Source organism: Ischnura elegans, chromosome 7 (genome assembly GCF_921293095.1).
Source record: "Ischnura elegans chromosome 7, ioIscEleg1.1, whole genome shotgun sequence".
Taxonomy (NCBI): domain Eukaryota; kingdom Metazoa; phylum Arthropoda; class Insecta; order Odonata; family Coenagrionidae; genus Ischnura; species Ischnura elegans.
Window position 1 is genome coordinate 22525695 of NC_060252.1, and position 15029 is coordinate 22540723.

At 38.8% G+C, this 15029-nt stretch overlaps 1 protein-coding gene across 1 annotated transcript in view; it reads right to left on the reverse strand.

The window, feature by feature from the left end:
* Positions 1-4078: 4078 nt before the first annotated feature.
* The window catches only part of LOC124162565, a gene marked incomplete at its 3' end in the record, with an annotated part of 197599 nt that continues 186648 nt past the window's right edge, over positions 4079-15029 (reverse strand). The window contains exons 10-12 of the mRNA XM_046539141.1: positions 10882-10995; positions 7921-8233; positions 4079-4401 (exon numbers count right to left, since the gene is read on the reverse strand). Of these exons, the coding sequence (XP_046395097.1) occupies positions 4079-4401; positions 7921-8233; positions 10882-10995 (750 nt within the window). The remainder of the gene's footprint in view (positions 4402-7920; positions 8234-10881; positions 10996-15029) is intronic.

The following is a 15029-nucleotide window of genomic DNA, read 5'->3' on the forward strand; positions in this document are numbered from 1 at the left end:
AATAATATTTTTAATACACATGACAATTCATGATTCAAGAACCGATTTGAAGATTATATTAAAAATATTTAAATTTTTTAACACTTATATTTTTTCCCACCGACCATATTAAATCTTTTAAAATCGCGTTCACACAAAACATTACAAAATTTTCAGAAATCATTTTTCAGCGGGAACCAATTTCCTAAACACTGAATTTTCCCGGTCTGTGAGAAAAGAAGTACTCAAATGATATCATCGATGCCTTTCAGTGGTGGCTGCTTCCGTTGCAAGGATCTCTTCAAACACTTCTAACTTCATTGATATCCTACCGTTGGAAGGCTTTAGGAATATAAAATAGAAACAAATTAAATTCATTACTCAAGTTGAAATGGGCACTCAGAAACTGATGAAAATATGTATACATAACAATATAAAGCTAACAAGGGAATATGTAGTGAAGAAATGAGGACATTTAATTTAATACAATGAGATGAAAAATGAAACCTGCAACCTTTTCAAGCAATGAATATTTATAACCAGTAGCATAGCCAGGATTTTAAAATGGAGGGGGGGGGGGTTTACTGGAGATTATGGAAAACACCACAGGGCAAAGGGGGTCAGAGAGGGAGAAATTTGGGGATTTTTGATGTTGAAAACGTGATTTTTAGGACTCAAAACCAGTAATTTTTACTGAGGCCATCCTACTCATTTTTGGTGCCTTTTTTTTTTTGTTGCAACCCAGAAAATCCCCACCCTCTTTGGCTATGCCACCATTTATAACTCAAACACACAATTATAAAAACAAAAGGGAAGCTCAAACACTCACTCACTTACCTTGCAGATTTGCTTTGCAGGAGGATTCCTCACAAGCCTGCCAAGCGTGACCTTGAGACCAACTACACCAACGTTTGTTCCTTGGAGCAAGGCTGCGATGTGAGTGAGTGAGTGAATATGTTCGCATTTTTATTTCTACTTCTTGTCAACTTTGATACATTCCATCCCCCCCCCTTTTTCACCCTTCAATCCCTTCACTTGTATACTACATATACAGGGTGGAGAAATTTATTCCCATATTCAAGGGCGGAAACAGAATTTTTTCTGGGGGGGCACCAGGGCCTGACAAGCAAACAGTCTTTTTGTGTTTGGGATTAAACACAACAAGCAACAATTAATACACGAAATATAATCTTAAATTTAATATAAAAGTTATTAATATGTATGTATTTATAACATTTATATTAAAGTGTAAAATTATTTAATATGTATATATTAAAACTCTCATCTACCTTTCGAGCATCTGGAGGGAGCATGTGCCCCTGTGCCCCTCCCCTCTGAATCCACCTATGCCCATATTAATGAAACAGCTCATGCTGACCTTTGCATCAGTTTTTTCAACAATTACAACAATTACATTAAACATTGAATGAGGGTTCAAGGGGGACCATCATTCAATGTTTAAATTCAATGTTTAAATTTAAAAGGATGCAACCCACCCGTACCCAGGAATTCAACTGGCACGCCCGATCACCCAGGGCAGCGAATGGAATGGTAGGGAAGAAAGGAGGGAGGTGCTGCTAGTTGTGAAAATGAGGAAAACATCAACAACCAAGTCAGTGTATTTTCCTCTAGTGCCGTATGGAGATTAATTGTTCGAGCTTCCACTTCAAGGGCATCACAAGCTAGATTGGGAGCTCTCAGCCATGCCTACGATTGTTCACTTAGCCATAACGGGCCCGTCACCCAATTCGCGTCCTCGATCAATTGACGAGGAAGGGCTCCTATCGATGCTGTGATCGAGCCCGTTGACGCCTCCTGGGAGAGGAGAGGGATGGAAGGGAGGGGGGATAGGGAAAAACCTGTGCCGCCATGAAGGATGACGGGGCCCACTTCTCGTGAAACCGTAACTAAATTTACACAAACAACCACTGTCCTGGATAGGGGTGACCTCCCCCGGTGGGACTCTAAACTGTAACCTCTTGTTTTACAGGCGAGGACTTTGCCCCACCGCCACCGAGGCCAGCACATTTTTCCCTTGTTCGTTCTATCAGGTGAAAGGCATTTAAAACTGAATTACAGCACTCGAACTATCATACCACGAAATTTTAACCCTGGATAGCTGATGCCAGAATGAACCAAAATAGCCAATTATGTTTAGGTCAAAAATAACAGTTTTTTAACTACAGAAACTTTGTGCCAAGCACACCGATTGTCCGTGAGTTAATCTTGTTACTGTGCGACTGCTGAGCTAGCGAGCTGCCTTGGATACTTCACTATCTCCAGTAGGCAAAGCATTCGGGGCCATGAATTGTCCAGGACACACGGTCAATCAGAGTGCTTGGTGCAAAGTTTCTGTTCTCAAAAAATGCTCTTAATTCTCAACCTAAATATCATTAGTAAAATTTGCTCTTACTGGTATAAGCTATCCTGAGTTAAAATTCCCAGACACAATTTTCCCCCACCCTATCCTTCTGGAAGCCTTCTGGAATAAAATTCTGTTTGACTTTGATGGGATCACAAAAACATCACAAGGTCGTAGTCTGAAAAAAATCAGAGGGGATTCAGATACAGCAGCTACATAGGTGCAAAGAAGAATCAATTCCTCACTAGATTCCTCACTCCCTTAAAAAACCAACAAAAATCAATCTGGAAAAATTGAGGCCACCCAAAACTGATACAGTGGAATAGCCCATGAGTTTTTATCCCTATGGCTACCACCCGCGGAAGTTTCAATGAAGAAATAAACCCTTTGTCCAATGTTTCAACCATAAGAGCTCACCTACCTCATTTATACAATTTCCTACAATTATGGCTGCAGGGGATTTTATATTCCAGTCATTTCATAGGCCCTAAAGGTCACAAACTCATTCCAGAAAATATGAAAACTCTAGTGTGGTCTGCTTTGAATTTATGAAACGTTGAAGATGAAAAGCCAAGTCTCAACACTACACATGTGAGCTACATAAGCATTGAGTTACTGATAGCATATTTCACTACAAACATAATTACTTGAGAACAAAGAATCAAATAAGAAAGCTTACCTTTAAAAAGTCCTCAGCAGTGCTGACTGGTTGAACAATTTTCCACTGGATCTGCCAAACAGCTGTATTGTCACAAAATATTTTGGCTTGCCTTTCATTATTATCGTTTCGTTTACAAAGCTCATCTTCATATTTTTTTAATCTTTCGTAAAAAAAATCAAATTTCTTGAGACCTAATAAATGTATACAAATAGCATAAAATAGCCCATCCCCACAAAAACTCCACCGGCGATGGATATTTCCAGAGAATGGGACACGTTGAAATGTTCCTTGGTGTTATATTTACATTTGATCCATTGATAATGCGTGTTTTCCGAAGCACTCCATTCCTAGCCATGATCACTCGGGGTTGAAAGCACAACAAAGGGCACAACGGGGACAACAGGGGTCCCCATTGTTTCTCGGAGGCATTCTGAAGTACAGAATGACAACCAGATTCGGTGGGAACGAATTGAGTCGAAAAGAACAATTCGTCAGTGAAGTCTTTTTTTTTTTAGGCAGGGAGAGAGAGAGAATCATTAATATCCATATAGAGCGACATTGTTTGATGAAAAATACTGAGGAAACTTTGAGGAAACTAATTGGTAGTACGAGGAAGTGATGAGACAGAGAGGCAGAAGATGATGAGAGAAATGGGGAGACGACAGACTCTGACGAGAGCGCTCCGAATTTTTTGTGCTTATTTTTTTCATAATCGCCTTTTTTTCCCTTTTGCAGCTCCTCTCTTTTGCGTAAGTTACTTGTTTTTTGCTTAAAAATCTCAGTCTTTTTAGGTCACTTGTGAAAAAGGTTTTTTTTTTTCAATCGCCCCCTTTTTCGGGGCACAATTCAGCATACTGGTGGTTGAAAAAAAGATTTTTTTCTTCTTCTTCCCGTTTTTCTCCTCATAATATCATATACATCATTTATATCCTTGGCTTGTAAGTCAACGTGACGTGGTATGTTTGCACATCCATGTCCGAGTCTCTCTCCGACACATTCCCACTGTTCCTCATCACCGTCCCACCCCCCTCTTCCCCCTCCCCTCCCCCCGCCATCCCCCCCCCCACCCCTTCCCCCCCTCCACGGATCTCCCCGCTGCCGTGGCAACTCCCTTGCCCCGTCATGTCCATGCTGTCCCTTGCGCCCACAATGTCGCTCGCCGACGTACTGCCCTTCCCGCTCACCATTCCACTCACTGCACAAATCCCCTCCACCGATCCGCCGCTCAGCATGCCTCCTGCGTTGTCGCCACCGCGCCCACCGCCCTTGGCACCGTTCTCCTTGTTGCGGCACCGACTCGAATTGCGGTGCACCAGGCGCCTCTCTCCACCCCTGCTCGACGAGCGCCTCACGATGCCCGGCTTCACCGATTCTGCACTGGCGCTCAGGCCTGCCCCCACTTGGAGAAAGAGTGAGTGCGTTCTCGTGAAAGCTTACGACAACTGCGGGATATTACAGTGATTAAGGAGGGAGGTGATTCTGTAGGGTGATAAGCGTGGAATACAAAGGGCCAACTACCTTCAAGGAAAGTACTGTCGCTGCAGTGGAGGAGCATCACAATATACCGTGAAACCTATATCAAGCGACCATCAACTGAAAACTGGTTGATTTATGAGGGACTGTCTGTAGAAAAGAGCAGGGTGAATCACAAAAAAAAAAGACTTATTTTCAGGGAAAACCCATTGAAAAGAAAATTGTGGACTTCACTCTAAACGATGACCACAAAATAATTTGAAACCCATAGGTCAACTGTTGAACCTTGCTCTATGGTCTTTTAAGTGGAGGAGGAGTATTGAAGATCTATTTGATGGTTACATTTGATAGATTTGCAGAGTTACCGACCTTCAGCACAAAATGTTGCCATATCCGTGAATTTTTAGCCACAAATTAACTGTTTAGGGCTCTAATTTATTTTTTTAAAAACTATTTACCCTCTGATTACTTTCTAATTATTTTACTTAGAGCATGTGAGTGAGGGACTTAAGACAACCTGATCGCAGCATGGCTTCATGACAGAGGAGGGTGAACAACAAGCTGTTTGCATCTCCTACCTACACATTGCAATTGGAGCAAAATTCATGTATCCGAGTGAAGAATGGTCTTTGAAAAGGGATATTGAATGCCATAAATCAGTGGACAACACCATTGGTTCAGTGAAATACTGGTGTTTAAAAGGGGTGGTCACTTCATAGGAGAAATCTCGACTTGTAATTAACATTGGCACCAAGGCACTTACAATGCTTATTTAAATAATGGGAAAATATGTAACTGAGCAGTCATTATGTAGTCCACCATGGGACTTATAAATGTCACAAATTCAGGTAAATAATGATTGTTATAATTATAAACACATTTCAAGTTTTTTTCAATAACACATGTGTTCACAGTACTGGTGAAAACAATTCGAAACGTATGTTTCTGTGCTCCATAATGTACTAATAATTCATTGATACAGTGCAGTACTGCACTCTGTTTTCACGCAAAGACAAAGTGCCAATCGCTGCTCTTACTTTGTGCTTTCCGCTGAGGTAGGTGAAAGTGAAGTATTGCCGTGCTCTGAGGCATTGAAAGTTAAGTACCTCCTGTTTACAGGTGCAGGATATAAGTGACAGTAGTGACTTGGATGCAAAGTGTATTTTCAACTCTTACAAGAAATTATAACCACTAAAGACTTGGTGAAACAGTAAGCAGGCTGCTCACATTGGTTGTTGGGCAACCCCAGTCCAACATGGTAGACTGCAGACACCCACAAATGTCAAACAACAGGAGTAGAGATTTTCAATTATTAGTTAAATGAAACAATGCCATATTTCCACTGAATTTATTCAATCACAATGCATTTCGTTGTTACAACAATATTATTAAGACCCAATAAATCACAGTTGCAAAAACAAAATGTGTAATGTTTGAATAAATCCTTTGGAAAAATATGTATTTCTATGTTTCATTTAACTAATATTAAGAACTTCCATCGTATTGTGCTGCATATCATACAAGATATTATCAATTTTCATACACCCTTAAGGAACTCACAAACCTTCCTGGTAATTTTTTTCTAAAACTCAATAAGGCATGAAGTGAACCACAGATATGTATAATCTGCAGCAAAGGGCAGAGCAGAGAAGATTTGTTTGATATCGAATGATGAAACAGCTGATAAACACACTTATGCATATTTGCAATAATCCGAAATGAGTGATTCCAATTTTTTTAAATTTTATTTTCTTCACTACATGGCCGCTAGTAAAATCTCTGAAGTTAGATGATACATCAAGAATTTTAAAAAATACAGTAAAAATAATTTTAAAAATGGTGAAGAAAAGATATTATCACGACTAACAAGCAACTCCCTATTAACCCACACTACACTGATTGAAGTTGCAGTGAACTAGTGATAAAATATAAACAACAAATAGTAATTTCCACACTTATAATATACCTATATATCCACTACCGAACATGCTTTCGACACTATGTATATGTCGTTTCCAAGGATATAGAGTGTCAAAACCATGGTCGGCAGTGGAGTTTTATATTAAAGAGTAGAAATTACCATTTGTATTATTTATCATGGATATATGTATCGCAATTCCACCACGTCAAGCCTGAAACGATTCCATGCGTGAACCAGTGACCTAAAATACCATTTCCAAATATGTACCACGAAAACATCGCTAAAAGAATTCGGTAGGTGGAAGCAAAAGGCAAGTTACAATGAATAAGAAATTCTTCCTCGTTCAGTAATTCTCTCACATTTTAAAAGGAAAAAAATTTATAGTTGCAACACAATGAGCAACAACAATGGAGCACGCGAGGCCCATGCACAAGGCCATGGAGTAGATAAGTGGTAACACCTTCTAAATGAATTTGTGACGTTGACATCTGTGAAATGGTTAAAACCATTGATATTTCCAGGAATGGCTTCAGAGGCAGGTGACAGATCAAAAAATGGAATAATATTGGTCTATTTCCCTAACATTGCCAAATTCAAGAGCAAAAAAAATTAACATGTAATGATTTTCTGCCCACCTTAGACTCGATGACACTTAACTTCATTTGCCTATGAATTCTGTCCAACGAATACCCATGCAAAGATTACAAAGTGCGCATCCCATGCTCTGTTTCACCAAGCCTCGAGGTTACTCACTAACCTTCCATGGCAATTTTTCCAAGATTCAATATGGCATCAAATGAACCATCATTATAATCAGCTGCTAAGAGGGAATCATAACCTTGTCTGTAGAAATTAATTATATAATACATGGTAACAAAATATACAACAATCCATACTGCTAAGACTTCCATGTGTGTACCACAGACATCTTACCTAATAACAATAAGGAATAGGTAAATGTTTTTTGGCGATAACATATGTTTTCCCAATACATATTTTCCAAAGCAAAAGAAAAACATGCATTGTCTGAAACAAAATTTTTGACTCTTCAAGCACCCAGTTGTACCAAATGGTACTAGGCTACGTCTCCAGAAGTAGTAAGTCATGAGCATAAAATTAGGATCTAATGGATTAGAAACTGTTGCATATTAATATGTATTAGAAAAAACACAAAATTCAGGGAAAATTTATTTCACGGGCATTACCAGATTTTAAATCTTCACAATGAATCACAATTGTGAACTCCACACTAACTTTAACATTAACAGACCAGAGTTTCGGCATATCAGAGTCATTTCACCCAGAAGATGGCCCTGAGCTGCCAAACCCAGGTTGGTTAGCATTAAAATAAGTGTGGAGTTTACCATACTGTTTTATTATGAAAACTAATTACTTCCATAAAGTATCACCAGGGACCTTCCTTATATTCAGGGTAATTTTTAGGGATATATTCAGGATAATTAAGTTTTGAGCCCACAAAGGACTTTCGACTCACGCCTTGATATCTGAGGAATTTAGACTCACCAATGTTGCCCGAGGATGAGCGGTTGTTTGAGCCCCTGAGCACATGGATGGAGGTGGGGTCGCTGTCAATATCGATGGGGACGACCGCCATGCTGCCCATCACCATTGGGTGGTCCTGGTGCTGCGAGAACCCCAAGTGGTGTTGCTGACAGAAGCTGGGCGAGTGCAGGTGGTGATTGGCATTCTGGTGCAGCAAGTAATGCGGGTAGTAATGCTGCAGGTGCGGAGGCTGCTGCTGTCGATGCTCCTGAAGCGCAGGGGACAGGAACCACTCCGAGCGCGTCCTCATCCGCGCTGTCTGTCGCTCGTGAACCTTTGCAATGAAGCCACGGAGGGAGGGAGTCTATTAAGCCACAATCTCATGGTATTCCAACTACGGTTCCCGTAAGTTCGAGATTTTGCGGACAATCCACAATTTTATTCTAGCAGATGAAGGCGTCCCGGACGAAGAGAAAGAATTCTGCATAAGCAGTGAGTGCTAAAAAAATGTTTTTATTATAAACTTGAGTTTTACTGCAAATTGTCGTTCGAGTATTTCATCATAAGCTGCACTGCTTTTCACTGAGTCAGAGAAAATTCCTTCCTTCCATTCAATGCTAGGAGAAGTATGTATAAGATACAAAGCTTAGAGCAAAATAGATCTCAATTGTTGAAAGAAAATAAATTCCCCAAGGTCGTACTCTTTGCTTAAAGCAAGGCAAAGAGTACGGCCTTGGGGAATTTATTTTCTTTCAACTGTTAAACAGCCGTAGATCGTTCAATCACCAATAGTTCTCAACTATAGTAACATAATTGTGTATATTTCAGTAATTTGTTTTGAATGTAATAATGTTTCCATTAAAAGAAATTAAATGCAAACTACATAGCACTTATTTTCTTCATCAGTAACAGTCCAATCCTGACAGTGTGCTCACTTTTGCTCACTGAAAAAGGGAGCACTTCGACATCATGGGACTTACCAGAGTGATGTCACGAGACTGAACAGTTGCGATTATAGTGAGCATAGAATTACTACACTCACTTCTGATCACCACAGAGTAGAAGAGAGTAAAACAAGTGAGAGCCATGATGCACACTGTTGCATTCTGTACACCCTCACCGCATGATCATGACGTCATGATCAGCTGACCGCAGAGCAGAGTGCAGCTGAATGCACCCATTAGTGATGATTCTTTTTCCCACGGCATGAAACCTTGAGTATGCCCTTCATTTTGGTTCTGGGGCTTTGTCAACCCTAATTCGATTAATCAACATTAACCATATCAATTGATTGAAAATTACAGGCAATTAACCACTTAAGGTTTAACCTCATGAATGGTTTCAATAAATTTTGTATTATTTTCAAACAAATTGCAAAATTAAACTACCTGTGGAAAATTGACAGTAAATTTTACTTCATTAAAATGCCATTGGAGAAACATTGCCGACAACGTGAGCACAAGCGGGGATGGATTACAAAAGTCATTTCCACATTTATTACAATCATTCAGGCATTCCATCAATAGAAAAGAAAAGGAAGAGTCATCTCAGAAAGAATTCATTCAAGTACATACAACATAAGCATTCAGTAGAGGAAGGGGGGTTATGAGTCGTCTCACTTTGGCTGAAAATTGTGCACATAAATAGTACAATGAGGTAGACTAATGCAAATACTTGAGAAGCTACAAGTACCATCTGTGGGCAGCCAAGCCTTCAATAACACTGAATTATTCTGTTCAAGAAATAGTTTCCGACAAATTGTTTTCCCTCAACTATCTTTCAGCTCATTTAAAAATTATTCCATTTCATAGTAATACATCATCTCCACATCACCTACATTCATAGGAAACATAAACAAAAAGTCATCTTCAAGGTATAAACAATGGTTAAGCTTGTTTGTTATTGAATAAAGACCAATCATGGGAAATTAAACATTAGTCCAACTAATACTAGCATGTAACGATTAGCTTCCCATTAGTTTGGCTATTTTTGGACAAAAACATCATTGAAAATGCACCAAATTTAAAAAGATGGGAATTATTACACCTAGGTACATCCCAAATTCTTAATCAATCGGCACACAGCATTCAGCACATGCTTTGCCAAATAATTCATAAGTCTCAAAGCATATTAATGGATAACATACAAGAGTATCACATGCATTTGCATACCAAGATTAAAGTTTGCTCCAAAAACTCGCATCCAAGGGAAAAGGGTGAGATAACTTGACGCTAAATAATACAATTCAGCAGACGTTTCTTTTTCCTAAAGCCCTAATCACATGATCATTCTTCCATCCCTCAGAATAATAGCTCAAGTGATAGCTTTCCAGAGCCCTAAAAAGGGGTCACTAGACCCATCATTTCCTGAATCACATGGTCATTCTGCCGTCCCTTTTGTCCATAGTATTCCAAGTTATTCCATCAAAAGCCAAACCTGGCGTTACAATCACTTTTAGTAGCCATGTGCTCTGATTGGCTGAAAGGCAGTGCCAGTAACGGTTTCAGCGATGGAAAAAGAGACATGTCGAGCAATGGAGAAAAGGATTGGATTTTCATTCCTGAAGCCATTGCGGAGAATGATCATTTGAAACTAACATTTTAATGGTTGGGATTAATTAAAAATTAATCAGAGGGATTATCTATAATTAATCCCAGGAGAAATACTAATGAAACATTGCTGTTAATTCAGCTGTTGTTACTTCACCCATATCCCTTGATGCGACGGACTTATACTTTTCATTACTAGTTGGATATAGCAAGTTAGTGAGAAAAATGCAACCAATTAGAAAAAGCTCGGCATTATTTTTAAACCAACATCCAAACAGAAGAACAAAAAAATAATTTGCATCAATTACATTAACTTCTTTTAGTAGCAATGAAGCAATTTAGCCATTTTGACAATCCATCGGTCTTAGACTTAAAACATTCACATACCATTCCAGCAACATAAAATGTTAGCCTACATTGTGTCCAAGCTCACCTGAGGCAGGTAAGAGAGACTTTTGGTGCTTTCAGCGTAACGATTGACGGCTCGAAGTTCCTCCAGCGTCATGCGGTGGCTGTTGGCACTAGTGGAGGACGATCGACTTGAACCCTGATGTGGGGCGAGGACGAACCATCAATGCAAGGGTGCCATCAAGGACACACAGGGTGGAGGGGAGGGGGGAAGAAAGGGTGACCAGACCTCGTGCCACAATTCAAGGGCCTTGGAGGAAACACGGGGTTCTTCCTAAAAGATTCCAAAATCCCTGACTATTCCTCACACAAACATCCTCATTTCTACTCTTTACTTTTTCCAACTTTCCTCTTCATCACTACATAACATTTTTGGTCATACAATCAAGACCAACTTCACCATGATTCAAGTTCGCCCGGGAAATGTAAAAATCACAGTTTTTGTGGGTTATTTGGAGGAGCTCGCATCGCAACCAAATTTTCTACAAGCGAAACATAGTGTAGCCGACAAGGTGAGACAATGAAAGTTGAGTCTGTGGTTTGAATGTCGCATTTTTTGTTTTGTACATAAGGCGAATTGAAATTGTTATTTTATAGTTATTTCAGCCAACTCCTCCCAGTCTCATTGACTTACATAAGTAAAGGTCATGAAAACAGCAAATTGATTGTCATTGGCCCCCCCCCCTTGCCATTGTCAGGTGATCAGCCTAGCATACAAGAAAAATATTTTAATTGAGTCAAATATGCATTAAAAAATAATTGTTAAATATCTTTTGCAATATTCATGATTATAAAAGTTTAAAAAATTACTTTGTTGGGGCTTGAAGCACAGCAGGGTTTTGAGTGCATAAAGCTAACCACTTTCCAAAAGCACTTTGTTATTCAAATCTACCGCGAGGGACGGATCCAGTATTCCTTTCTGGGGGGGACACCAGGAAGGCCGTATCCAGGATTTTGTTCTGGGGGGCACAAGGATAGTATCTCGTAATAAAAAACGAAAGCAATGATAATGGGACCGTATTAAAAAAATTGCATATTTTTAAGGGTCTGAGGGGGGGCCCCTTCCCCCCCCCCTGGATCCGGGTATGTCTACCACAATCTACTAGTACAATTAAATTGGTGAATGAACCCCACACATTGAGCATCAGAATGTTTCACTGAAACTGCTTTGGGTATTCTCTTTGGTCATAGATCAGTTATTCCACCATTTAACTTATGCACATACGTAGAAGGGCAGGCAGTCTTTTTGACTTCTGCTGATGAGGGGTACTTGAAATCCTGTACTTAAGATGAAATTTACGAAAATCAGGCAATTAAGTTATATAAGTTTAAGCATTGACGTCTTCAAGAAGAAAAGATAAACATATTGCAACCTTATTCCCTATTTGCATGACTATCATAGGAAACTACATCACACGATGACCTTGAAGTGAAAATGCTTGCATGAATGCAGGCAATGACTCGGCACAGGGACACTTATTTTCCGGTGATTGCATAGACCTGTCACAAATATGTGCATCTTTGGGGAGTCTGGTCACCCTGATACATTGTCTTCAGTTGTGGAAATAAATACCAGAGCTGGGAAACTCATAGAGGTAAAAGCATAATAACAGAATGCTGAAGAAACTCATAAAATAACTTGAAATCAATAATAATGGGAAATACTAATGGGAAAAAAATGTGCACTAGACATGTCCCACTTCATGGTGCGATTGATTTACGATGCATTCGAAATATGATCTGATGTAATCACATGTGAACTTTTTAACCCTTTCGCGCCAGACGTCGGGTGGAGCCGATGGGCATTTTTATATGCAGAACACCTGACGTCGGGTATAGCTGTTGCGGATTTTTCAATGCAGACGACCGGATGTCGGCTCTGGCCGACGCGAGGGAAAGGAAGTGACCGCTGAGGTAGCAATTGTCCGATGCATTCAGGTCCGGCCTGAGACCCAGCTTAGCGAGTCCTTAGGGTCAGTCCTAGGCAATAAAGCCCGACCCTCCCACTCATTTATGACCATCCTCACCGCAGGAATCCATTGCATAGTAGCTACGTTTTCAATAGTTTTTTTAATGATATGTTTTATTGCATACTACTACGTTTTTATACTTTGAAATGAATTCTTCTTTTTGTTCTGCGCCCAAGCAATTTTTAAACGGAATTTTAGCATTAAAATAACGGACTTCCGGACTTATAGTCTCATTACCTTTTAATTACTAACTTTGTTGTTTTTAACACTAGAAAACGTTTAAATTCCACCATGCTTAAAAAAATGTTAGTAATTCTTTTAGAAGAGTAAATAATTAAAAATCAACTACAGTGTTTGGTTGAAAAAAAACACTGGTAATGCAATAAGTTGACTGTGGATTCGTGCTGTGATAGGGTTAGAAGGTCTTGACCAGTGGGCGGGGTAAAGGACGGGTGCCCCGTTGAGCTGGGCCCCAAATCTGGGGGACGAAAATACCCAGGCAACTCACCTCCAAAAAGGAGCTCCTCACGGAGAGGTTTAAAATATTCTTATGCTACTCGTAGCACGAAAACGTTTTTCTATAGTAGGTGCCGGCTGGAAAGGGTTAAAATTTCAATTTCCACGAATTTTGTTTCCTCACACAAAATATGTCACCAACTATTTTATTCTATGCCTCATTTGTAATCTAAACACATTTCTGAAATAGCCTCTCCTTGTTAATATTGATGCACACCATAGTTTTGGTTTTGAACACGTAGTCTTTTATCTGTAAAATAAAACGCGTGGGGCCTATGGCCACGGTTTATTTCCTTCTTCTTTTAGCTTGAATAAAAACATGGGCTTTCAGATAATTTTTTAATTTATAGCAGTAAATTCTCCTTTTTAGTTTATTAAAAAAAACATGTTTTCTTTCAATTATTTTTTATCCATTTTTTCATTATTTTCTCAATTTTACTGCATAAAAGCGAGGCGTATAAGGCCACAAAAACGTATGCATGTATAAAATAGTGCAAAGGTAACTTGTAAAAAAATATTATGAAGTACAGGGAAAAAGTGTCGACCCCACCACAATTCAAAACTGAAATCTCAGGATCATTAATCAGATGAGTTATCCATCAAGCCATAGAGAACCTTCTTGAGTAGTAGAAATTTTAGAAGAATTAAACCTTTAAAATTTATGCCGCAGCTAAGTGATCAAAAAAATGATAATGATTGAAAATGGTGGCTCGTACTGTCACTGAAGAACTTGAAATATGGTTAAAGAATGCATTAGCATTTTGCTCTGATCTGTACTGAAAACTTTAAACCGATAGCTAATCAGAAAGTCGGTTACATTTGAGTAGCAAGATTTTGTCCAGAAGGACAGCAAAAAAAAAAAAAAAAACAGACAAGAACGTGAATTTATAAAAACATGGTAAAATGGGAATAAAACAGGATTATTTAAATGTCTCCATGACATATCCACAGCTCTGAAGGGCAAGAATATCTATAATGTTGCAGAAAGCAATCAAGCCTGGCTTGGCAATTTATGTGACATATGTATATTAAAAAAATGTGAGTATATATGCAGGTGACAGATTATAAGTTTAGTGACTAAGAAGCACATGACCAATGAGTCAATGATTAATCACCATAGTTGAACTAGGACAATCAATAACTGATCGGAATTTTCAATCTTCTCGGAGAGACAGAGTTTTCAGAGTATATATAAGGAAAATTTTTCATCAAACTTAACAACAAGCATCATTCAAACTTACTGATACAGTGCTCCAACTTTTAAAAACAGATATATGTACATATTTCCAACTGTACAGCTTAAAACTGAGAAGAGAGAGTTCCAAGTTAAGTTATTAATGGTCTTTTAATTAAAATACTAATTAGAATGTAATTTTAGTTGGCAAAAAAATCATTCTAAAATAGAATGCAATACCTATATTAAAAGCAGACCCAAACCAATAAGTTAAAAAGCTTTTCTTAGTGTATTTTGATTACATGCTGTGATTCCTTATCCAAAAATCTCACATTCAAAAATGAAAAAACCTGTATCTAAATTGTTATTAGCTAAACAACGAAGCAGGAGTGTATGTAGTATGAATGTATGAGGTTAAATACCATAACTTGGAATTCTAATGAAACACATGGGTACATACATGACTGAATGACTATAATGAGGAGATAAAATCAATTAATCAGTATTGAAGTT